This window comes from Podarcis tiliguerta (genome assembly GCF_965153285.1).
Source record: "Podarcis tiliguerta genome assembly, chromosome: 10".
NCBI lineage: Eukaryota > Metazoa > Chordata > Lepidosauria > Squamata > Lacertidae > Podarcis > Podarcis tiliguerta.
The window spans coordinates 73,662,649-73,687,306 of NC_139543.1; the positions used below are offsets into that span (position 1 = coordinate 73,662,649).

The window sequence follows — 24,658 nt, forward strand, 5'->3', positions numbered from 1 at the left end:
GTATGTATTTTTTGATGGGAAGTGAAACTTTTCTTCCAACTGAAGCTTTTTCCACATTCCAAGCACTGATATGGTTTCTCCCCTGTATGAATTCCTTGATGGAAAGTGAGACTATCCTTTCTACTGAATCTCTTTCCACATTCTAAGCACTGATGGGGTTTCTCCCTTGTATGAATTCTTTGATGGAAAGTGAGACTATTTTTGCAAGTGAAGCTCTTCCCACATTCCAAGTACTCATAAGGTTTTTCTCCACTGTGAATGGAGGTTAGAGGGCCACTCTGGCTGAAGTTGTCTCCACACTCCAAATATTGATATGGCATCTCCTCTGTGTGGCTTTTGTCATGGCCTCCCTTGTTCTTAAGCTCCATTTCCTCACCACCTGTAATAAAGAGGGAAAAGAATTAGAACCTGAGAAACAAATTGAGACCCCAATTAGTGAACAACACTGATTAACATTTGTGATAGAGGAAGAACTGAAGTGAGTTAGCTGTGAGGACTTTCTAGAGGGTTCCCTGCCCTGCTTGACTGGCATTAATTGAAAAATCTATGAGAACCTGAGACTTGAAAAGCCTGTCTTTTTTCTGAGACGGATTTGGTTTGGCCCAATCCTGGAATCTGCTCCATCTCAATGTCAGTAGTCTCTTTGGTCAGCCAAAAACCGACAAGAGTTAAAACAAAAGCAAAAAACGTAACAGAAGCGAATTCAACTTCCCTCCCCACTCTGAAGCCTACATTTTGAAAGGCCTGAGCAATTCAGAGCAGCCTGGCCGTGGTTTAAAAGGCATGAATGGAGGAAGAATATTCACAGAGAAAGCATCGACCTCCATTCAAGATGAGCTGTGAGGGGTGTTAGAAGCCGAGATTTTGCAAGTTGAGATGTTGAGCTGCTCCAAAATCTGGGAGCTTCATCACACAGATATATTTATGTAATTTCCAAGCAGATGTAATGATCCAACAGGGAGGCTTACTGAGAGAAGCCATGATCTCACAATTCTCCTCCATGACTTCCTTATGCAGAGCTCTCTGGTCAGGATCCAGCAACGCCCATTCCTCATCTGTGAAAGGAACAGCCACATCTTCAAAGCACAATGGACCCTAAAAGAAATAGATAAAAGTTTTCCCATTTGCCAAATAGAAGGATCCCCTCTCTTCTCTCTCATGCGATGTTCGAGGTGGGACCTCCTGATGCCCTCAAGCCAACTTCAAGCAGCACATGGGGGTACAGGGATGGGAAGGAGTGGGGGGGGGAGTGCAACTGATGGGGCTGTTTAAGTGAATCCTGGCCACTGCTCACTATGGCTTGTCAGCTGGGTAGAAGTCTATTTTAGCATTCAATGACTAGAAAGAAAACTCAAGACACTTCCGGGTTTGAGGAATGGTGGATTGAAGTATCCTCTTCTGGTTCTTGACTGGCAGAGATAATTATGCAGTGATAAGAGAGGGTCAGGTTTTTAATCTGACCCTCGAACCTTTCTTAGGGTAGGGGAAGGTCACAGAACATAAATCTCAGATGTTCTGAGCAACATCCGTCTTTGTACCGGAGAAAGAAAATCTCTGGGTTGGTGGTGGAGCATCCGAAACACGGAAAGTTTCAACACTGCATAATAACTCTTTAATTAGAGCCTAAGGTTTGCACCAATTAAAGAGTTATTATGCAGTGTTGAAACTTTTGCACCAGGGACGCGGGTGGCGCTGTGGGTTAAAGCCTCAGCGCCTAGGGCTTGCCGATCGAAAGGTTGGTGGTTCGAATCCCTGCAGCGGGGTGCGCTCCCGTCGTTCGGTCCCAGCGCCTGCCAACGTAGCAGTTCGAAAGCACCCCTGGGTGCAAGTAGATAAATAGGGACCGCTTACTAGCGGGAAGGTAAACGGCGTTTCCGTGTGCGGCTCTGGCTCGCCAGAGCAGCGATGTCACACTGGCCACGTGACCCGGAAGTGTCTTCGGACAGCGCTGGCCCTTGGCCTCTTTGAGTGAGATGGGCGCACAACCCTAGAGTCTGTCAAGACTGGCCCGTATGGGCAGGGGTACCTTTACCTTTTACCTTTAAGGTTTGCACCCTTTTATTTTAGTTATCATTAAGAGGACTGAAAAGAAATATAATTGACCCTCAGCACACAGATTATAAATACTGCAGAGGGTTGAGGAAGATAGAAACACCAGCACTTGGAGATTTTCTCAAGGAGCTTTGAATCATTTATCACCTGGAAAAATAAAAAAAAAGACTATGACTCTCAGTTGTCCATAATTTATACTATGAGTCTTCGCCTTCCTCTCTTTGTGCTTAAATTTCAACTGCATCACAGATGTCTGAGGGGGTAACCAATGGATCCTTATGGCACAGAAGGCCTCACCAAATATTGAACTCCTGCGAATGCTATTTAAATTTCAGGTGGCGATTTTAAATGCTGAATACTAGAAAACAGTGAAATAGAACAAATGGCAGGTAAGACAAATAAGAAAAGGAGTGAAATCTGAGGATGATAAATGGGAATTATCTCTGACTTAGCATGATGAATCTGCTGAGGTGGATTAGAAAATATTCTTACTGAAAAATACGGAACCAGCAGATGGTGCTGGGAAGACAGATTCAGTGTCAGTTTAAGGGCTGGATCTGTTAACACAAAAAGTGCTGGCTATAGCTCAAAGCAGGCTTCCTTATAAGGAATGTGACTTTAAAGGGATGTCAGAAGAGATTGCTAGTACAAGAAATACTCAGATATAGAAAGCCGCTTGCCTTCTGGAGATCAGAAAAATGACAGATTGGAGAAGAAAGAGAAATATTAGCAGGCAAATACATACAATACATACAAATACAATGTTATGGAGACTGTGGAACCCCTAAAATAGAAGGTATTATTAGAAGATAATAATGAAGAAAGAGCCATATTGGACTTTCTGAGTAAAGGCTTATTTCTACATCAGTTTGTTTCTTATTGTGTAAGTTGAAACCCTGTCGTCTATCTATCTATCTATCATCTATCATCTATCATCTATCATCTATCATCTATCATCTATCATCATCTATCATCTGTCAGGGGTTCAGGAGCAGAGGCACAGGGAAGGGAGGAAATGGAGAGCGAGGGGGAGGAGTCCGAAGGAAATGTCAGCGATGACAACGGTCCGAGGTCTCTGAGTCTTTCCAGTGAATCGGATGATTCACAGAAAGGGGCTCCCATGGTCAGGGGAAGGGGGGCGCCCAGGGGGACACCCCAGGAAGAAGGGGCCAGAGGGGACTCAGAGAGCAGCAGTTGGAAATCCGGACCAGCGTCCACACCAGAGTGCAGTAGGGGGGAGGAGTCCCAGGCATCGGGATCAGGCGGCGAGCTGCCAGCGGGAGAACATGAGGGAGGATTGACCACGCCTCCGTCGGGGAGCGAGGAAACGGTCGAGAGGAAGGTTGAAGGCTGCGCGCGCGCGCCAAGTTCAAATGTACAGGAGGGCGGCACAGTTGGCAGCCCGGATAGGGAGCCAGGTCCTAAAGCCCGTCGAAGAGAGAGGGAGGAGTCAGGGGGGTCAACGTCTGCGTCGGAAGAGTCCAGGAAGGAAGGAACCCCGGGGGGTAGCAGGACCCAGAGGAGAAAGGAGAGACGGAAGAGGTGGAGTAAGGCTAGAGTCTTAAACTGGTGTACAGGGGGCGGAGATTCAGATGGAGCTTCGCCGGTCTAGACCCTAGACGTAGAGCTGGGACGCTGAGGCTTGGAAATGGAAACTATACTTCAATAAAGACTTTGATACATCACTACCGGCTAGCGTTGGTCCTCTGTGAGCTGGGACCAGGAGCCAGCTCTGACAGTAAGCTCCATCCCTGCAAAAGTTTTGGCACCAAGAACCTCGCGACGTGAGTCGACGCAGCGAGGGCAGAGGAGTGATGCTTTGAGAGCTCACACAAATCAGGCAAGATGACTGCAGAACAGCAACTGACAGAACTGCGAAATGCAGTGACTCAACTCAGCGCGGAGGTACTGGCCTCTAAGAAAAGGGAAGAGGAAATGGATGCCGCCTGCAGAGATCTCCGAGCCAGGTTGGAAGTGCTTTCTTCACTGGGGCAACCGGGACCCAAGTCAGAGGGCATTGGACTGGGGAGAAGGGGAGGCAGTCTGGTATCTCATTTCGACGGGAGTTTACAGCAGTACCCCAACTTCCGAGCAGACCTGCTGTTTGCGCTGGATCTGCGAGAAAAAGACTTTAGAGATGAGCGAGAGAAAGTGGGGTTTATCTTGTCCCATTTGCATGGGGAGGCCAAAACGTGGCTGAGGAATTTATGGAGAGATAATGATCCGGCGCTCCAAGATGCGAAGGCTTTCATTAAAGCGATGGATTCGTGTTTTTTATCAAAGATAGACATCGACATTGCCAGAAGAGACATACACGGGCTTAAACAAGGCAGAGCCAGTGTGAGGCAGTACCATGCACGCTTTTTTGGTTTAGTCCATGCGCTGGGATGGGAGAAAGATTCTGCTCCAGTGAGAGACCTCTTTTGGGAAGGCTTGAATGCAGATGTGAAAGCTGAGATTGCAAGGGGGGAGAGACCAAAGAACACTCAGCAAGTGGTCCAGAGGGCGCTGGAAATTGGGGTGCGTCTGGAAGAACGTCCTTGGTACAGAGAAGAAGGACGTTGGGGACGGGCGCCAGCCAGAGCACCTCCCCTCTCTCCCAAAGATGCAGCGCGTGCGCAATCCACACCCTCGCAGGGAGGGGGAGAAGAACCGATGGAGATTGGAGGTGCTAGGGCTCAGTCAGCTACCAGAGCCCTAACACCGGGAGCAGTCAAAACGAAGCCTCCTAGAGGGAACAGGAAGTGCTACATCTGCGACAGTGCTCAGCACATGGCGAAAGAGTGTCCCCAGAGGCTCCATAAGCACACTGCAGCCTCTGCAACAGTCACAGGCGCAAGTCAACAGAAAGCACCACAGCAGGGAAACGACGGAGTCTGGCTGGAGGAAGAGGCACTGGGGTCCAGCCAGACAAGTCAATGAAGCAATCCCCAGCAATTTTGCAGCCCACAGACCCCCTCCTGCCCAAACCAGTGGTGCAGCTTACAGCGTCACTCCAACTGCCCAATGGACTCACGATAGAAGTGCCAATCACCATTGACTCTGGTAGTAACGCAGACTTTATAGGACTGGATTTTATTCAACAGCACAACATAGCACTACTGCCAGCCACGCTGCCTCTACAGGTTGTCACGGTGGATGGCAGGGAATTGCTGGGGGGGCAAGTGGTGCAGCAAACGCCTCCCATGGTGATGCAAATTGGGAATCACCGAGAAGTCATCAGCTTCAATGTCACCCGCTTGTCGGACATGCCTGTAGTATTGGGCATGAGTTGGCTGCACAGGCACAGCCCAGCTTTGGCGTGGTACCAGCGCCAACTGACCTTCGGTTCCTCTTACTGTGCGGAACATTGCATCCTGCCTAGCCCGGAAGGGGAAGAGGATGACCAGCAGCTGCAATTAGGAACGCTGCAAGCAGTGCCACTCAAATATGCAGCGTTTTTGGAGGTTTTCTGCGAGAAAGAAGCGGACAAGCTGCCTCCCCACAGGCCCTATGACTGCAAGATTGACCTCCTGCCAGGGGCGACGCTGCCAACCGGGAAACTGTATTCCATGTCTGAAGACGAGCTGCAAGAACTCAGGGAGTTCATAGACCTCAACTTGAAACGCGGCTTCATCCGAGAGTCGAAGGCAGTGGGGGGCAGTCCTGTATTCTTTGTGAAGAAGAAGGACACGCCCCAAAAGAGGCTTGTAGTGGACTTCAGGATCTTAAATTCCAAGACCAAGCCCACGGCCTTTCCAATGCCCAAAATAGACGACCTGCTCGCAACGGTAAGGAAAGGACGCGTTTTCACGAAGTTGGACCTGCGAGGGGCGTACAACCTGATTCGCATACGGGAGGGCGACGAATGGAAGACTGCCATGTTCACGCCCCTGGGCACCTATGAATACAGAGTTATGCCTTTTGGATTACAAAATGGCTCTCACTGTTTTCAAGCCTTCATGCATCACGTACTGGCGGGTCTCCTCTACAAGAAGTGCGTCTGCTTCCTGGACGACATCCTGATATTCTCGGAATCAGAGGAGACCCACGAGAGAGACGTCAAGGAAGTTCTGCAGAGACTGCAGGAGCATAGGCTGTACGCCAAGCTGGAAAAGTGCCAGTTCGACAGGAAGGAGGTAGATTTCCTGGGCTACAAGTTGTCGGACAAGGGGCTCGCCATGGACAGCGCCAAGGTTCGCGCAGTGTTGGACTGGAAGAGCCCGCGCAACCGGAAGGAGGTCCAGCGATTTGTGGGTTTCGCCAACTTTTACCGCAAGTTCATCAAGGGGTTCGCGATGCAGACAGCGGCCATTACAGACACGCTCAGCTCCAAGAAAAAGAAGTTCATCTGGACGGAGCAAGCGGAGCAGTCCTTTCAGAACCTCAAGCGTCTCTTCTCCTCCGAAGAGCAGCTACTGCACGTGAATCCCAGCAGACCGATGAGAGTTGAAACAGACGCCTCAGACAGAGCCGTGGGAGCTGTACTGTTGCAGCAGGACCCGCATGGGGACTGGAGACCGTGCGCCTTCTACTCTCGAAAGCTCAGCAAGTCAGAGCAGAACTACACCATCTGGGACAGGGAGTTGCTGGCCATTCATGCAGCATTCAAGGCGTGGCGGCACTTCCTCATCGGAGCCAAACACACAGTGCAGGTTCGCACGGACCATAAGAACCTGGAGTACTGGCGCACGGCAAGGTTCCTGAACCAGCGGCACATACGATGGGTGGAGTTCTTTGCAGATTTCGACTTCCGGATAGAGTACATCCCAGGCGACAACAACATCATGGCAGATGCACTGTCCAGAAAGCCGCAATACCTCGAAGAGGCGGCACCAGCAGCGGCCAAGCACATTTTCGCACCGGAAGCGTGGGCGTGCGCTTCAGCAACCGTGGACCTGGATGCTGTCCGTCGAGCGCTGCAGGAAGACCCCTTTGCACGAGCCAAGATGGAGGAGGTGCACAAGGGCACGGCGAAGGACGACGAGTTCCAGATACGCGAGGGATTGCTCATCCGCAGAGGGGCCCTCTACGTACCGGGAGAGGACCTCCGCGCGAAAGTACTGCAGCAGTTGCACGACGCACCCACCGCCGGGCACTTTGGCAAAGAGAAGACGGTAGAATTAGTGGCCAGAGATTTTTGGTGGCCCAAGATGCGGGGGGAAGTCGCGGAGTACGTCTCGAGGTGCGACACCTGCCAAAGGGCCAAGTCAGTGCACAAACCTCCGGCGGGACTGCTCGAACCGCTGCAGACTCCGAGCGAACCGTGGGAGAGGGTGGCCCTGGACTTTGTCACGGATTTACCCAGCTCGAGGGGCAAGACGGCAGTGCTAGTGGTGGTGGACATGTTCACCAAAATGGCCCACTTCATTCCGTGCGCGAAGGTGGCCACGGCGGAACAGACCGCCAAACTGTTCATAGACCACGTCTTCAGGGTGCACGGTCTGCCACGGTCTATCTTGTCCGACAGGGGGCGACAGTTCATCTCGAACTTCTGGCAGAAGCTGATGGGTTTCCTGAACGTCAAGATCAACCTAGCGTCGGCGAGACACCCGCAGACCAATGGACAAGCGGAGCGCGTCAACGCCATCATGCAGCAGTACCTGAGATGCTATGCAAATCAGCAGCCGGCAACATGGGTAGACTACCTGCCGCTCGCTGAGTTCGCCCACAACAACACGAAGCACGTGTCCACGGGGGTGACACCGTTCTTCGCCAACAACGGGAGGCATCCCAGAACCTTCCCGGGATTAGAGAGACTGGGGGAGGGGGAGCCACAGGCAGCGGAAGTCTTAGCGTCAGAATTGCAGGAAGTTCACGAACAACTTCGGAGGCAGTTAGAACTAGCAAAGCACGCATACAAACTGCAGGCTGACAAGCACAGAAGGGTTGGGGAGGACATACAGGTGGGAGACTGGGTTTGGTTAGCAGCCCAAGCAGTGCCGACCAGATCATTAGCGAAGAAGAAACTCGGACATAGGCAGCTAGGACCTTACCAAGTCGAGGCACAGATCAATCCAGTGGCCTTCCGGTTGACACTTCCGGAGGGATCCAGAATGCACCCAGTGTTCCATAGGTCAGTGCTCACGCCCTACAAAGCACCTCACCGATTTCAGGCGCAGGGCACGGCACCAGACCCGTATAGGGAGACGCCCACAAGGAGGGGGTCGCCACGAGGGGAACCCATCAACCAGGTCACAGAGATTTTAGACTCGAGATGGGGGGCAGAGGGAGTAGAATATTTTCTCGCAAGGGAAGGTACCCCGGCCAGCGCCAACAGTTGGGTGCCGGACTATGCCCTGGACGAGCCTCTCCTCAAAGAGGAGTTTCATGCCTTGTTCCCACACAGGCCCATGCCAGCCGAGTATTTCGACGACTGGCTTTTCACACCCACGCTTTCAGCCAGCACGTTCCAGGGGTTCACCTCGGACGAAGAACCGGCACCAGACACACGTTCCCCGGAGGGATCGCCCTCGGGGTTTGCCTCAGACCGCTCTTTTTGGTGGGACGATCGACCAGAGGAGCGGTGGAGCAGGAAGTGGCTGGGGGGTCCTTGGCAGGCAACGGCCCCAGAGGTGACCGGGGGAGAGATGGACATGGACGTGCTGGGGGAGGACTTTGGGTTCGAGCACGGCGGCAGAGAGATGGAAGCAGAGGAAATCGAGGTCGGCGAGAGCATGCAGGACGAGCCGGACTTAGCCGGCTGGAGGCACGCCAAGGGGGACGAACTGTATCCGCCATTCACCCCTACAACGACGGAGCACCCAGCACCCACACCTGAAGGAGGGGAGGGGGGAAGGGGGGGCTTCGAGGGGGGGATGGATGTCAGGGGTTCAGGAGCAGAGGCACAGGGAAGGGAGGAAATGGAGAGCGAGGGGGAGGAGTCCGAAGGAAATGTCAGCGATGACAACGGTCCGAGGTCTCTGAGTCTTTCCAGTGAATCGGATGATTCACAGAAAGGGGCTCCCATGGTCAGGGGAAGGGGGGCGCCCAGGGGGACACCCCAGGAAGAAGGGGCCAGAGGGGACTCAGAGAGCAGCAGTTGGAAATCCGGACCAGCGTCCACACCAGAGTGCAGTAGGGGGGAGGAGTCCCAGGCATCGGGATCAGGCGGCGCGCTGCCAGCGGGAGAACATGAGGGAGGATTGACCACGCCTCCGTCGGGGAGCGAGGAAACGGTCGAGAGGAAGGTTGAAGGCTGCGCGCGCGCGCCAAGTTCAAATGTACAGGAGGGCGGCACAGTTGGCAGCCCGGATAGGGAGCCAGGTCCTAAAGCCCGTCGAAGAGAGAGGGAGGAGTCAGGGGGGTCAACGTCTGCGTCGGAAGAGTCCAGGAAGGAAGGAACCCCGGGGGGTAGCAGGACCCAGAGGAGAAAGGAGAGACGGAAGAGGTGGAGTAAGGCTAGAGTCTTAAACTGGTGTACAGGGGGCGGAGATTCAGATGGAGCTTCGCTGGTCTAGACCCTAGACGTAGAGCTGGGACGCTGAGGCTTGGAAATGGAAACTATACTTCAATAAAGACTTTGATACATCACTACCAGCTAGCGTTGGTCCTCTGTGAGCTGGGACCAGGAGCCAGCTCTGACATCATCTATCATCTATCATCTATCATCTATCATCTATCATCTATCATCTATCATCTATCTATCTATCTATCTATCTATCTATCTATCTAATCATGTATAATCTCTCTAGCTAGCTAGCTAGCTAGCTAGCTATCATATATGTATGTATCTATCTATCATCTATCTGCCATCTTTATATCTGCAACGACTGGGACATCATACTAGCAACATTCAAGAGGTGAGTTAAGGTGAGGTGGCTCTTCCTTGTTCTCAGCATGTACACTCTCTCAAATGGCATTCCCAGCCTTTTAAAGGGTGGTTTTGACAGAAGCCAAGAGGAGGAGAGAGATTTGTCCAGGCCCAGAGGCACTTGGCTGCCCCACCCCTCAGCCCCCTTCCCCACAATGCTCTTTCCGTCTACCTGAGCTGCTTCCACAGCCGTCGCTTCTCCTTCACCACCATGAAAAGATGCAGGAGGTCTTGCTGGCATCACCTGGTCACCTGCGAGAGACAGAGGTAAGTGGGAAGCCAGGACTGAATGCTTCTCTTAGAGGTTCAGCAGTGCCTCTCTAAGTACAGATGGCCCTTCACAAGTCTCACTTACCAAGGGCACGTTGACCTTTGCACCCATTTCATCTTATAGTTGTGTAAAAATACATCTCCCCTCCTTGGGGCTCTGGGCCCCACATGTCTTTCCAAAAAAGATTAAAAGAACTCACAAATTAGTTTCAAAATTCACAGAAGGTGACCAAAGGGGAAAAGCTTATTCTTCCTTACCCAGCAGCCGGTCTCTTGTGTCCAATGGAGTCCTCTCTGTCTCAGAGGAATCTGGGCCCGTTTCCTGTAACAGATATTTTCCCTGAAAGAGAAACAAGGATTCAAAACAGTAAAGGCAGAGAAAGTTTAGCAATGACAGAGGAAAAAGCTTGAGGGGTATTCAATATCATTCCTTGGAAGTTTTTTAAAAGAGGGGGTACATTAGTACAAAAATTTGGGGTGCTATCCCTCATGTTCTGAACCAGAGGAAAGTCTCTCTCACCTGCTTCTCCACCTGCTTTCTCTCCTCCGCCTGACTCAGGAGGAAACCTTCGGCCAGGGCCACCGCCTGGGAACTGGTCTCCGCTCCGCATTCCCTCACCCAGCTCTCCATCTCCGGTGGAAGGACAGCCAGGAACTGCTCCAAGATCACCAGGTCCAGCATCTCAGCTTTCGTGTGCCTTTCTGGCTTCAGCCACTGGTGGCAAAGGTGGTAGAGTCGGCTGCAAACCTCTCGGGGTCCTTTGGCCTTTTGGAAGCAGAACTGCCTGAACTGCTGGCTCTGCGCCTCTGAGCAGAGAGTGTCCTCCTCACCCAGGATCTTCTGCCCAGAGTTTTCCCAGAATCCCCCACTGCTCCCAGTTCTGATGCCATGGCCTCTTCCTGCTTCAAGCCCAGATGAGTCTCGCTCATCCATATGTGCTCTCAGGAAGCCCCCAAGAGAGATGATCTTCTGCCAAGTTCTCTCTGTCTGGATTAAGAGGTCCTAGGAAATTCTACAAAACCAATACATTGTTGTGTCACAAAACACACACACTGTCAGGAGAAGGAAATGTTATATTTTTGTTAAGGAAAAGAAGAAGAGGAAGAAGAAGAAGAACTAAGCCTCTATCCCTCCTAGAGGGATAGTTACCCTGCAAGATGTGGAGGGAACTGCTGGGCTTTCTGAATCAGCCTGGTTGCTCTGCCTTTCAGGTTTGTGGTCAAGGAATGAAGAGAGAACTGTGATTGACAAGTGAGTCATTTGTACTGAGCTTTCTTTGAGCACTGGGTTATAGTGGGCGTCCTAACCAAGAGGTCCTCAAGCGTGGCTCTCCCATCCGCCACCACTTCACGGCACATTTATTCCCTGCTTCTGACTCAGTTTCCAGCCATTGAAATCTCCAACATTCTCCAGACGCTCTACTGGCGTGGGGGGGGTGTCCCTTTTTCTCTGTTCCAAGGGCCAGATACTTGACTGGCCAACCTCCTGAGGGCCAAGTGGGTGAGACCAAAGTACATATGATTGGGGTCAAAAGACAATGCTCAAATCAATTACTCATAGTATTTTTGTTACAGTAAATTGTTTGTAAATTGGCCTCCATGATCACTGCAGATGGTGACAGCAGCCACGAAATTAAAATACACCTGCTTCTTGGGAGAAAATCAATGACAAACCTAGACAGCATCTTAAAAAGCAGAGACATCACCTTGCCAACAAAGGGCTGTATAGTTAAAGCTATGGTTTTCCCAGTAGTGATGTATGGATGTGAGAGCTGGACCATAAGGAAGGCTGATCGCTGAAGAATGCATGCTTTTGAATTCTGGTGCTGGAGGAGATTCTTGAGAGTCCCATGGACTGCAAGAAGAGCAAACCTATCCATTCCTAAGGAAATCAGCCCTGAGCGCTCACTGGAAGGACAGATCCTGAAGCTGAGGCTCCAAGACTTTGGCCACCTCATGAGAAGAGAAGACTCCCTGGAAAAGACCCTGATGTTGGGAAAGATGGCGGGCACAAGGAGAAGGGGACGACAGAGGACGAGATGGTGGGACAGTGTTCTGGAAGCTACAAACATGAGTTTGACCAAACTGCGGGAGGCAGTGGAAGAGAAGGGGCCTGGCGTGCTCTGGTCCAGGGGGTCACCAAGAGGCAGACACGACTAAACGGCTAAACAACAACAACCTCAGTTAATAGATGTGAATCTGAGATGGGTTTCTTCCCATGCATTCCTCCCTCCCTTGACCCAAAGATCCTCCCCCTAAAGCAGCCGGCGGCTCATCGGTGCAAAAGAAGCGCAGAGCTGCCGCTCTCCTGCGAGCTCGCCTCTCTCTGGCAGGACCCTCCACTCCTTGACTTGGGGGTCGTTGTCCCCCCCCCCCCCACATGAGCAGAGCAGCCCTCCATGCACCCCCTGCGGCCCTGGGACCCCCTTCTCCCAATGGGGTCTGTCGGGAGAGGGCGACGGGAGACTCACCGGGTCCCCGGTGGCGTCACGAGGAGGCAGTTGCAGAGGGTCGATCGTCGCCCCCCCCCCCGGCAGGGAGGGAGGGGCTTTTGCCAAGGAGGACCCCCCCCCTTTTCCCTGTCCTCTAGGGGAAGGTGGCTCCGTGCATTTAACCCTTGGCGAGCCGGGCGCACAGCTCTCTCCCCTCCCTCCCAAAGCAGGAGCTCGCAGGCGCCGCGCGGAGACCCAGAGCTGTTGCCACAGCATTGCAGAGTTGAGAGGGACCCCCTGCGGCCATCTAGTCCAACCCCCAGCGAGGCAGGAATTGCCTTTTACCGTTGGACCCTCCTGGCTGGCGGTGTGCGTCGTTCCTTCCATTGGCCAGAAGCACAACAGTTTGGTTTCCCGGCCACGAAACAGATTCCTCCGCCGCGTCTCCCCAAAAAGAAGAGGAAGAAGGGGAGTCAGCGGGAGGGACAGGTCCCCCCTCGGACCTTCTCGAGTGGGAATGGAGCTCCTGCTCAGGGAAGGCGATGGGGGTCCTGGGGGTCCCCAGTTGAGCTGGCTCAGGAACGGGCTGGACCGAGTGAAAGATGGCGAGTCCCGGGGGCGCAGACGGTGGGCACAGGGACCGAACAGCACGGGGGGGGGTGTTAGTGGCTAGGTTACTGCTGCTGCTAATATTGTTTTGGGTTTGTTTGTTTTTTAGGTTTAAACCTTATTCTCATGATTGTGACCGAAATCACAATCCAAACTTTTCAATGAAACAGTCGTTAAAAGCCAAGAATTCATCACGCATTTCTATTACAGATGATTAGGGAAAAAAGTAAGATCGCCTTCCATAAACATGGTTTTAACGGTGAGTCCGTAAGTGACTGTGGAGGCCAATTCTGGATCCACAGGTCCTTCCACAGTGGGGACATTAGTTTCCTGGCGGGAGTTGACCACAATGAGAATTTGCCAAATATGCCTTCCTCATAGCTCTTTCTCCCTTTCATCTGGAATTCGTGCTTCTTTAAAGCCCAGGACACCTTTGGGAAAGGCTGTTCTCCAACTGGAGCGCTCGCAGGCAAGTGTTTCCCAATTGTTGGTGTTTATAGTACATTTTTAAAAATTTGCCTTGAGACAGTCTTTCAACCTCTTTTGCTGACCACCAGCATTATGCTTTCCACCTTAAGTACCCACCATCCAAAGAACAATAAAACGATCTATGCATATCCTTGCCCTCCAGCCTTCTTGAGAATAGGCTTTGGGAACACCTGACCTCAGCAAACCCATCATCGGGGGTGTCCATTGTTTCCCTCAAGGTAGGGGTGCTGTGTACGTGACTGTGTGTCTCAGGGATCATGGAGGCAGGGGGAGCCCTGGATCCCCCTCTTCCAGAGGAGTCATTAGCCATTGAAACCAAGGAAATGGGTCAAACTGTTGAATTTTGGAGATTATTTGATTCTATACTGGATAGTCGGAGGAAACAGTACGATACATGGTAATCACCTATTGCTACATTTTTCTTTTCTGAGCTTCTTTGCTGTTGTGTGTGTGTGGTGCCTGTGTCAATGGTCATTGTCTTGGCCTTAGTTAAGAGGCTGTGGTGGGGACTTGCGATTTTTGGGGAGTCGTGGTTTTAACACAGAAATGCAAAAAAATGCAAACCTTTCAAATTTTGCCTTTAAGAACAGTCCCTCCTGCACTAGGAGCCCTGCACCCATTGGCTAGCCAGGAGGTATACTTGTCTGAGCTACTGAACGCGGCAAATACGAAATCCCCTTCTCCCCACACGTTCAGTTATAGGTCAGTGTTCATGTAGGAAATTAAACAATGTAAACAAAAGCCACAGAGATCATTGTGCAAGTTGTGCTGATTGTGGGCCAGAGGAGCAAGTGCAGCAGCTGCAGACCTCAGAACACACCAAGGGAGTTGGGGAAGGTTGTGTAGAGAACAATACCTGCCCCTCCGCAGAGGAGGAAGAGACTCGTGGTGGTGGTAAGTGACTCTCTGCTGAGGGGGACACATGCAGCAGAGTGCAGAGCTAACAGGGTGTCCCTGGAGGTGTCCTGCCTTCCAGGTGCAAAGATTCCAGATGTGACAGAGAAGTTGCCAAGTCTTATAGAAAGCCCACTGACCACTACCCCTTCCTTCGTTTTCCTGTGGGTACAACCAAGACTGCCACACACAACCTTCAACATATAGCAAGGGACCAGGAGACTCTGGGCAGGAAGCTGGAGAGCCTTGGGGCACAGGTGGTCTTTCCACCGCTCCTTCCTGTCAAAGGCTGTGGCCCAGGAAGAGGGAAGAAAACTTTCTGAGGGGAGGAGCTGTTCGACAGTGGAACGGACTCCCTTGGACGGTGGTGGACTCTTCTTCCTTGGAGGTTTTTAAGCAGAGGTTGGAGGCCACCTGCCAGGAATGCTTCAGCTAAGATGCCTGCATTGCAGGGGGTTAAACTAGAGGACTTCTAGTGTCCTTTGCAACTCTACCATTCTATGAAACAAACAAATAAATATTTTCAAGTACCTGGATCCCAAATAATTCAGGGCTTTCAACACTAATACTAATTGGGCCCAGAAACACCTCTCACATTTCATGGCATCCTCCGTGACAGTTTTTCAATGTGAAGGACACCTGAATATAGAAAGAGCTGCAGTTTCTTTTATATGGGACACAGGTGAGAATGCGTGAACTGTGCCTGCAAATAGTCCCAAAGCCTTTCCTTTATGGAAAAAGTTAATATAACTCTAAATATTACATTTGCATCAATTGCCATGAACATTCCTCTTGATAGCGTCAAGTCTGAGCCCCTTTAACTTCTTCTTCCCTTGCCAGGAGTTGGAGCTTATCCTGCTTCTGTCATGGACCCTTTAGCTGAGACTCCTGCATTGCAGGCAGTTGGACTAGATCAGCCTCAGAGTCCCCTTCAACTCTACAGTTGTATGATTCCATGACCATACTTGATATCTTAAGGAGGCAGCTGCATTCAGTCTCAGCCAAATCCGTGGTAATGCCAGTGGCCAGGAAACCTCTGTGACTCAGTTGCCACCAGCCTGACACTCCCATGTTGGCATGATAAACAAATCAAAAACAAATGTCAAAAAAGAAATATTGTGCAGTGAGTGTGCACTCCATGGTCTTGAGAAACAAGGCCAACCTTTTTGCTAGGTTGCCAAAGGAAAAGACCACTGTTTTTGAAGGACAGATTCACAGCTGTCCATGGAGGCGCAGGCCTATTCTGTGTCCAGGGCAGCTGTCCGACAGCTCCATCTGGTACGCAGGATGAGACCCTCCCTGCCCACAGACTGTCTTGCCAGAGTGGTGCATGCTCTGGTTATCTCTCGCTTGGACTACTGCAATGCGCTCTACATGGGACTAACTTTGAAGGTGACCTGGAAACTACAACTAATCCAGAATGCGGCAGCTAGACTGGGGACTGGGAGCAGCCGCCGGGACCACATAGTACTGGTCTTAAAGGATCTTCACTGGTTCCCAGTACACTTCCAACCACAAGCCTAAATGGCCTCACTGAGTACTGAAGAAGCTTCTCCACCCACATCGTTCAGCCCAGACACTGAGGTCCAGCTCCGAGGGTCTTCTGGCAGTTAGTTCCGTCCCTGCGAGAAGTGAGGTTATAGGGAACCAGGCAGAGGGCCTTCTCGGTGGTGGCACCCGCCCTGTGGAAAGCCCTCCCATGAGATGTCAAGGAATTAAAAAACTCTATCACTTTCAGTATACATCTGAAGGGAGACCTGTAAATGGAAGCTTTTTAATGTTTTATTACGTTTTTATATACAGTGGTACCTCTGGATGCGAACGGGATCCTGAAGCGAACGCAACCCACGTCTGCACATGCACGGGTCATGATCCGCCACTTCTGCGCATGACGTCATTTTGAGTGTCTGCGCATGCGTGAGTAGCAAAACCAGGAAGTAACGTAGAGCGCAACCCAAAAACTTTCAACCTGAAGCAACTTTGACCCGAGGTATGACCATATGTTGGAAGCCTCCCAGAATGGCTGTGGCAACCCAACCAGATGGGCAGGGTACAAATAAGATCACCACTACTACTACTATTACTACTACTGTAAACCTCATCCTCCTCATTAAATCATCCTAAAATTAAATTTGTACACAGTTATTACTATGGTTCCCCCCTGCTGTGAGTTGTTTGATGGCCCATGAGACAGGTGTTGTGACTGAAGCTCTTTCCACATTCCAAGGACCCATGCGGTTTCTCCCCAGTATGGATTCTTTGATGAGAAGTGAGACTTGCCCTCTTACTGTACCCCTTTCCACATTCCAAGCACCGGTATGGTTTCTCCCCGCTGTGAGTTCTTTGATGGGCAGTGAGACTTTCCTTCCGGGTGAAGGTCTTTCCACATTCCAGGCACTGATAGGGTTTCTCCCCTGTGTGAATTCTTTGATGGGCCTTGAGATTAGAGCTCTTTCTGAAGCTCCTTGTACATTCTGAGCACTGATATGGTTTCTCCCCTTTATGAATCATCTGATGATCTGTAAGATGGACATTCTCACTGAATCTCTTTCTACATTCCAAGCACTGATATGGCTTCTCCACTGAATGAATTCTTTTATGAGCCATGAAGCTTTCCTTCCGACTGAAGCTCTTTCCACACTCTTGGCATTGATGGTGTTCCTCTCCATAGTGAATTCTCTGGTGTTGATGGAAGGCTTGGCTTCTGTTAAAGCTCTTTCCACATTTCAAGCACCGATATATTTTCTTCTCACTGTGAATTCCTTGATGGGAAGTGAGACTTTTCTTCCAAGTGAAGCTCTTTTCACATTTCAAACACTGATATGGTTTCTCCCCAGTGTGGATTCTTTGATGGGCCATAAGATTGGACCTCTTACAGAAGCTCTTTCCGCATTCTATGCACTTATGTGGTTTCTCCCCTGTATGGATTATTTGATGGGCCGTGAGATTGGAGCTTTTTCTGAAACTCCTTCTACACTCTGAACACTGATATGTTTTCTCCCCTGTATGAATTCTTTGATGGGTCATAAGATGGATGTTTTTACGGAATCTCTTTCCACATTCAAAACATTGATACGGTTTCTGATCGCTGTGAGTTCTTTGATGGGAATAGAGATTGGCCCTTTTAATGAAGCTCTTTCCACATTCCAAGCACTGATATGGTTTCTCCCCGGTATGCATTCTTTGATGGGAAGTGAGATTGGCTCTCTGATTGAAGCTCCTTCCACATTCCAAGCACTGGTAGGGTTTCTCCCCTGTGTGAATTCTTTCATGGCAAGTTAGATTGGCCCTTTGGCTGAAACTCTTTCCACATTGCAAGCACTGGTAGGGTTTCTCCCCACTGTGAGTTCTTTGATGGGCAGTGAGATGGGAGATGTGAATGAAGTTCTTTCCACATTCCAAGCACTGATATAGTTTCTCCCCACTGTGAATTCTTTGATGGGAAATGAGACTATCTTTCCACTTGAAGTTCTTTCCACATTCTGAACATTGATATGGTTTCTTCCTAATGGGATTTATTTGATGGAAAGTGGAATGCAATCTCTGTCTGAAACGCTCTCCACACTCCAAATATTTATATGGCTTCTCCACTGTGTGGATTTTGTCCTGGTCTCCTTTGTTCTTACTTCCCAATTTATCACCACCTGTAGTACAGAGAGAAATGGATTAGACCCAGAGGGAAAAATGAACCCTCAAATTATTGAACAATGCTAATGAATGCTTGTGATAGAGGAAGAACATATGGAGTTCTTCCTCTCCTATTGCATGGAGCCCAGATGGCCCCGTAGTTTCCCTGGAGCTCAGGTCAATGAAACAATTGCTGAGATGGCTAGAGAGCTAGTGGTGGAAAACTCATTCTGAATTGGGCTGGACACTGGTTAGAGCTCAACACTGAGCCTACCGTGGTGATAGTGATGGCAAGGACTTTATTCACCACCTCTACAGCCTCTGCAGAAAACGGCAGTAGGAGATTATTTCAGATGGTTCATGATATAATGGGACCACCTTTGCCATCGGGGCCTGGAGAGGACCCCAAGACCTCCTGCAATCATTTTGCAGGTGTTTGCCGATAAAGTTGCTCAGTTTTGGAAAGAGACTCCAACATGGCACCAGGGTTGGAGAAGGAAAATACTAGGGTCCTGTCTAGTCAATGGGACCAATGCCAATCTGATAACTTTGAGGATGTGGACAGGATGCTTGGGCAAGTGAAACTAACCACCTGTCTCTTTGATCCTTGCCCATCCTGGCTCATAAAAGAGACTAAAATTAGACTCATCATGGGACTGAAACTGCCTTGGTCGCACTGGTTGATGATCTCTGACAGACTAGGGACAAAGGTGAAAGCTGTTTCCTACTTCTGCTGGATCTCTCAGCAGCCTTTGATATCACCAACCATTATATCCTTCTGGACCATCTAGAGGAGCTGGGAGCTGGGGGCACTGTTATACAGTGGTTCCGCTCCTTCCTCCTGGGCCATGTCCAGAAAGTGGAGGGGGGGATGAGTGTTCAGACCCCTGGGTGCTCACTTGTGGGGTGCCTCAGGACTCCGTCCTGTCCCCTATGCTTTGTAATCTCTATATGAAGCCACTGGGAGAGATCATCAGGAGGGTTGGACTGGGTGTTCATCAGTATGTGGATGATACCCAGCTCTACCTCTACTTTAAATCAGAACCAATGAGAGTGGTGAATGCCTTGTGTGGCTGTCTGGAGGTGGATGGAGGATGGATGGTGGATGGAGGTTAAATCCTGACTAGACTGAAGAACTCTTTTTGGGGGACAGGAGGCAGGCAGGAGTGGGGGCTTCCTGTTCCTGAATGGGGTAGCTGTGTCCCTAAAGGGCCAGGTGCGCATCCTGGGGGTCATTTTGGACTCACAGCTTTCCATGGAGGCGCAGGTCAATTCTGTGCCCAGGGCAGCTGTCTGCCAGCTCTATCTGGTATGCCAACTGAGACCTTCCCTGCCTGCAGACTGACTTGCCAGAGTGGTTCAAGTTCTGGTTATCTCCAGCTTGGTGGATAAACACCAGCTCCCTCGGCTTGAAGCGAGATGGCACCGCACCTCATAGTCGCCTTTGACAGGACTTAACTGTCCAGGGGTCTTTTACCTTTACCTTTTACTACTGCAATGCACTCTGCGTGGTGCTACCTTTGAAGGTAACTCGGAAACGTCAACTAATCCAGAATGTGGCGGCTAGACTGGTGACTGGGAGCGGCCACCAAGAACGTATAACACCAGTCCTAAAAAATATTCACTGGCTCACGATCCATTTCTGAGCACCATTCGAAGTGTTATTACAGTGGAACCTCGGATTACATACCGTCCTCCTTACGAACACTTTGGGTAACGAGGTTTGCTAACCCGGAAGTAGGTGTTCCAGGTAGCGAACTTTGCCCCAGGATGTGAGCAGAAGTCATGCGCCGCAGCGGGAGGCCCCATTAGCAAAAGCACACCTCAGGTTAAGGATGGTTTCAGGTTAAGAACAGACCTCTGGAACAAATTAAGTTTGTAAACGGAGGTACCATTGTATTATTATTTACATGTGAGGTCTTACAACAGAGTTGGATTTTGTTTGGCCCAATCCATCTTGGTCGTCTCTTTGGACAACTTAAAACCAACAGAAGCAATAACAAAGGACCTGAGAGAAGCTACTTCCACAACAACTCTGAAGCCTACATTTGAAAAGGCCTGGGTAGTTCAGATCAGCCTCCATGGCATAAATGGAGCAAGAATATTTACAGACAAACAGTCAATAGTTCTCCGTTCAACATCCCCGAGAAGAATCCCGGGTGCTCTAAATGGTTCTATTGAGCTCCATCAAAATCTGGGAGGTTCTTCACTGAGATATGTATGGAATCTCAAAACACACATTGTGATCCACAAGGGGGCCTTACTGAGAGAGGCCATGATCCTGCGATTCTCCTCCATTACTTCCTTATGCAGAGCTCTCTGGTCAGGATCCAGCAACGCCCACTCCACATATGTGAAATGAACAGCAACATCTTCAAAGCACACTGGACCCTAAGAGAGAAAGAGAAAGTTCTCCTCTCAGACATGCTTCTTTTAACGTCTTAATATTTTTTTTATTATGTATTTTATTCTGTATTTTAATAATGGACCTTAATCTAAGTGTAAATGGGTAGAACTCCACATTGCACAACATTACCCATTTTCCAGAGGGAAGGATTCCCACTCTCCTATCCCTGTGTGCTTTTCTGGGGGGGGGCCTTCTGTTGCCCTAAAGCCCACTTCAAGGGGTGCAAGGGGGCCCTGGGGGGGCGGGGAGAAGCACTTGGAGGGGGGAAAGTGCCATTGTGAAATGGATGGTTCTGGGTAGGTCCTCCTGGCCACTGTTCTGTATGGTTTGTCAACAGCTTAGAAGCCTGTTTCAGCATCCATTGATCAATCTAGAAATAAAATTATAATGACTGATAAATCAGACTAGCGACATTCAGAAGGCGAGTTAAGGCAAGGTGGCTGTTCCTTATTCTCAGCACAGTAAGCTTCTCAAATGGCCTTTCCAGCCCTTGTTAAGGTCAGCTTGGACAGAAGCCAAGAGGAGGAGAGAGATTCCTTGGGGGCCAGCAGCACCCTGGCTGCCCCACTCCTCAGCCCCCTTCCCCACAGGGCTCCCTCCCTCTACCTGAGCTGCTTCCACAGCCGTTGCTTCTCCTTCACCACCAGGAATAGATGGAAGAGGAGGTCTTGCTGGCATCATCTGGTCACCTGCAAGAGACAGAGGTAAGTGGGAAGCCAGGAGTGCAGCTGCTCTCCAGAAAGTCTCACCTTCTGAGTGTGGGAATGTTGTGGGTAGCAGGAGAGGATATATTGATTAAATATTATCCTTCCTAACTCACACGACTGTTTATTCATACAGCAGAGTACAACCCCCTCTTTACAGCAGGAAGCTAGCTGCAGATTTGTTAGAATCTCTTAAGTTCTAATATTCCTGGCAAGACCCCTTTGATGATCTTCTAAAAGAATAAAGACACAACAGTCTTTTTAAAAAAGTAACAAGATGTTTACTCACATTCAGTTCACAGTTGGAACCCTGAAGGCAGGCTTTAGCTTAGAGTTACAAAAGAGGGTTTGAGTCCATCCCAAATGAGAATGAGCCCATGTCCTGGTGGCTGAGAGCCAGCAGTGCAGTCCGGGAGAATAAAAGACATCAAAAGAGGAGGTGGACCTTTTGTGGGTCTGCAAGGGTCACGCCCACCTTCCTGGTCACATGCAAAGGAAGGATGCTCCAGACCAGATGGAACAGGAAGTTGAACTGGCTGGACCAACATTCCCCTGCATGTCCACTCTAGGCAAACTGGAAATGCTGTATTTGACTGCTTATGTTACATCCCGCACTGAGTGCATTTGGACATTTGTACCCATTTCATAATTTAGATGTGTAAAAGATACACATCTCCTTGGGGCTCTTGGCTCCCAGTGTCCTCCCCCCAAAGATGAAAAGAACCCATGGATTTGTTTTGATATCCACAGAAAGGGACCAAAAGGAGAACGGACTCCTTCCTTACCCAGCAGCCTCTTTCTGGTGTCCAATGGAGTCCTTTCGGTCTCAGAGGCATCTGGGCCCATTTCTGCAAACAGATCCTGTCTCTGAAACAGCAACAGATTCAAAGCAGAGAATATGAAGAAGAGTTAGAAAAGGAATGACAGAGGCAAAAACTGAAGGGCAATCTGATAGCATTGGATGGCTGCTTTCCAAAAAAGGATGGAGAATTTTCAGATACCCTCACTCACGTTCGGAGACCCTTTGGAGTATCCAGAGGAAAGTCTCTCTCACCTGCTGCTTCCTCTCCTCTGCCTGACTCAGGAGGAAACCTTCGGCCAGGGCCACCGCCTGGGAACTGGTCTCTGCTCCGCATTCCCTCACCCAGCTCTCCATCTCCGCTGGAAGGACAGCCAAGAACTGCTCCAAGATCACCAGGTCCAGCACCTCAGCTTTCGTGTGCCTTTCTGGCTTCAGCCACTGGTGGCAAAAGTGGTAAAGTCGGCTGCAAACCTCTCGGGGTCCTTTGGCCTCCTGGAAGCAGAACTGCCTGAACTGCTGGCTCTGCACCTCTGAGCGGAGGGTGTCCTCCTCACCCAGGATCTTCTGCACAGAGTTTCCCCAGAATCCCCCATGGTTTCCAGTTTCCATGGCATGGCCTCTTCCTGCTTCAGGTCCAGCTGAGTCTCGCTCATGCATCTGCGCTCTCAGGAAGCCTGCAAGAGAGATGAAGGAATCCTTGATGATCTGACAAGTTCTGTCCATATGGATTAGAGGTGCTAGCAAATTCTATAGCCTATAGTTACGTAAATCCAACTAACAATACCACCCACAATGTAACCAGCTGTGTTTAACCATATGACTTCTTTATACATCATATAAACATACCTCTTTTCACATTATCAAATTAAGTAGAAGTTGTGGGCCTCAAAATATCCTCTGAACATCGGAGGGGCTGCGTGTCTGAATGGACACACCCGTGTCAGCCAGGAGTCTGGATAGCAGCTCTGTCTGCTTCAGGGGTGGGGAAAGCTTTGCCTCTGAGGGAAGGAGAATGGAGGCCCCACTTGCATCTGGAGGAGCTCAGCACCAGAAGAGGAGCCCTGCAGGATCAGGCCAGAGGGGCCCCTCTTGAGTCCAGCCTCCTCTTCCCACAGGGGCCAACCAGGGGCCCCTTCTGGGAAGCCCACCAGCAGGACTGGGGCGCAAGAGCCCCTCTCTCCACCTGCAGCAAGTGGGGCTCTGAAGCCTTGCAGCCTCCGACGGGGAGACAGAGCACAGGAGCCCCCCTCGCCCTCTCCTCCCGCTCCGCCAACTGGCCTCGTCCTCTTTCAAAGCCATCTCGAATCGGTGGGTTTAATTCCACACGGTGAGACGGAGCGATTTTATTTTCTCTGTCCTAAATCTTCCAGCCTTTATCACTGAGGCCAAGCTCTCCGCTTTACGTCTGGCTACAACTTCAGTTAATAAATGTAAATCTGAATTTGGGGTTTGGGGTTTGCATGCCCCCCCCCCGATCCAAAGACCCTCCCCAAAGGCGCAAAGGAAGCGCAGAGCTGCCTCTCTCCTGCGCCTTCGCCCCTTTCGGCAGGACCCTCTGCTTCCGGATCTGGGGGTCGTTCCCCTCCCTGCAGGAGCTGAGCAGCCCCCGCCCCATGCACTCCCCCCTGCAGCCCTGGGACCCCCCCTTCTCCCAATGGGGCCCTATGGCTCAAGGGAGAGGGGACTCACCGGGTCCCAGGAGGGGCCACGGAGGCAACATCTTCAGAGAAAGACAACAGCCCCCCCCTTTCTTGGCGGGGCTCTCCAGGAATGCAGCTCTTGAAGGGAGGTGCTTTTCCTCTGGAGGACCTGCCCCCCCTTACCTCCTGTCCCTTCTAGGAAGCCAGCTCTGCACCTTTTAACCCTTCGCTAGCCGAAAAGCTCCGTATAGTTAAAGCTATGGTTTTCCCCGTACAGCTCTACAATTATACCATTATAGCCCTCGTTACACTGGATTTCCCCCCCCCCCCCCGATCCCTGTCTGCTAATCCATTTAGATCTTGTTTCAGGTCTGGCGGTGGAATGCGGATAAAATCCTCAGTTTTAATATGTAGTGATGTATGGAAGTGAGAGCTGGACCATAAAGAAGGCTGATCGCGAAAGAATGGATGCTTTTGAATTCTGGTGCTGGAGGAGACTCTTGAGAGTCCCATGGACTGCAAGAAGATCCAACCTCTCCATTCTGAAGGAAATCAGCCCTGAGTGCTCACTGGAAGGACAGATCCTGAAGCTGAGGCTCCAAGACTTTGGCCACCTCATGAGAAGAGAAGACTCCCTGGAAAAGACCCTGATGTTGGGAAAGATGGAGGCCACAAGGAGAAGGGGACAGCAGAGGACGAGATGGTGGGACAGTGTTCTCGAAGCTACCAGCATGAGTTTGACCCAACTGCGGGAGGCAGTGGAAGACAGGAGGGCCTGGGCTCTGGTCCAGGGGGTCACAAAGAGGCGGACACGACTCAACGACTCAACAACAACAAAAGCCGAGAAGTGACAGAGAACTTGCCCAGTCTTATTTTTTTTAAAAATCCCACGGACCACATTCCCATCCTTCTGATTCATGAGGCTTGCTTTCTCCTGCTC

At 50.6% G+C, this 24,658-nt stretch overlaps 1 protein-coding gene across 13 annotated transcripts in view; it reads right to left on the reverse strand.

Annotated features, from left to right (window-relative positions):
* LOC310659024 (uncharacterized protein) overlaps positions 1-24,658 on the reverse strand; it is a 61,241-nt gene that overhangs the window by 28,560 nt on the left and 8,023 nt on the right. For 3 of the 13 annotated variants that reach the window (XM_083401856.1, XM_083401851.1, XM_083401846.1), the window contains exon 1: positions 23,768-23,881. The exons of 2 other annotated variants lie outside the window; for them this stretch is intronic. In XM_083401856.1, coding sequence (XP_083257982.1) covers positions 23,768-23,798 — 31 coding nt within the window. In that variant the 5' untranslated portion in view covers positions 23,799-23,881. Of the gene's footprint in view, positions 1-968; positions 1,096-10,634; positions 11,062-20,429; positions 20,557-21,178; positions 21,262-22,061; positions 22,144-22,924; positions 23,304-23,767; positions 23,882-24,658 lie in introns of those variants that run through there. 8 more of the 13 variants (XM_083401862.1, XM_083401861.1, XM_083401848.1 and 5 more) reach the window with 7 other exon arrangements.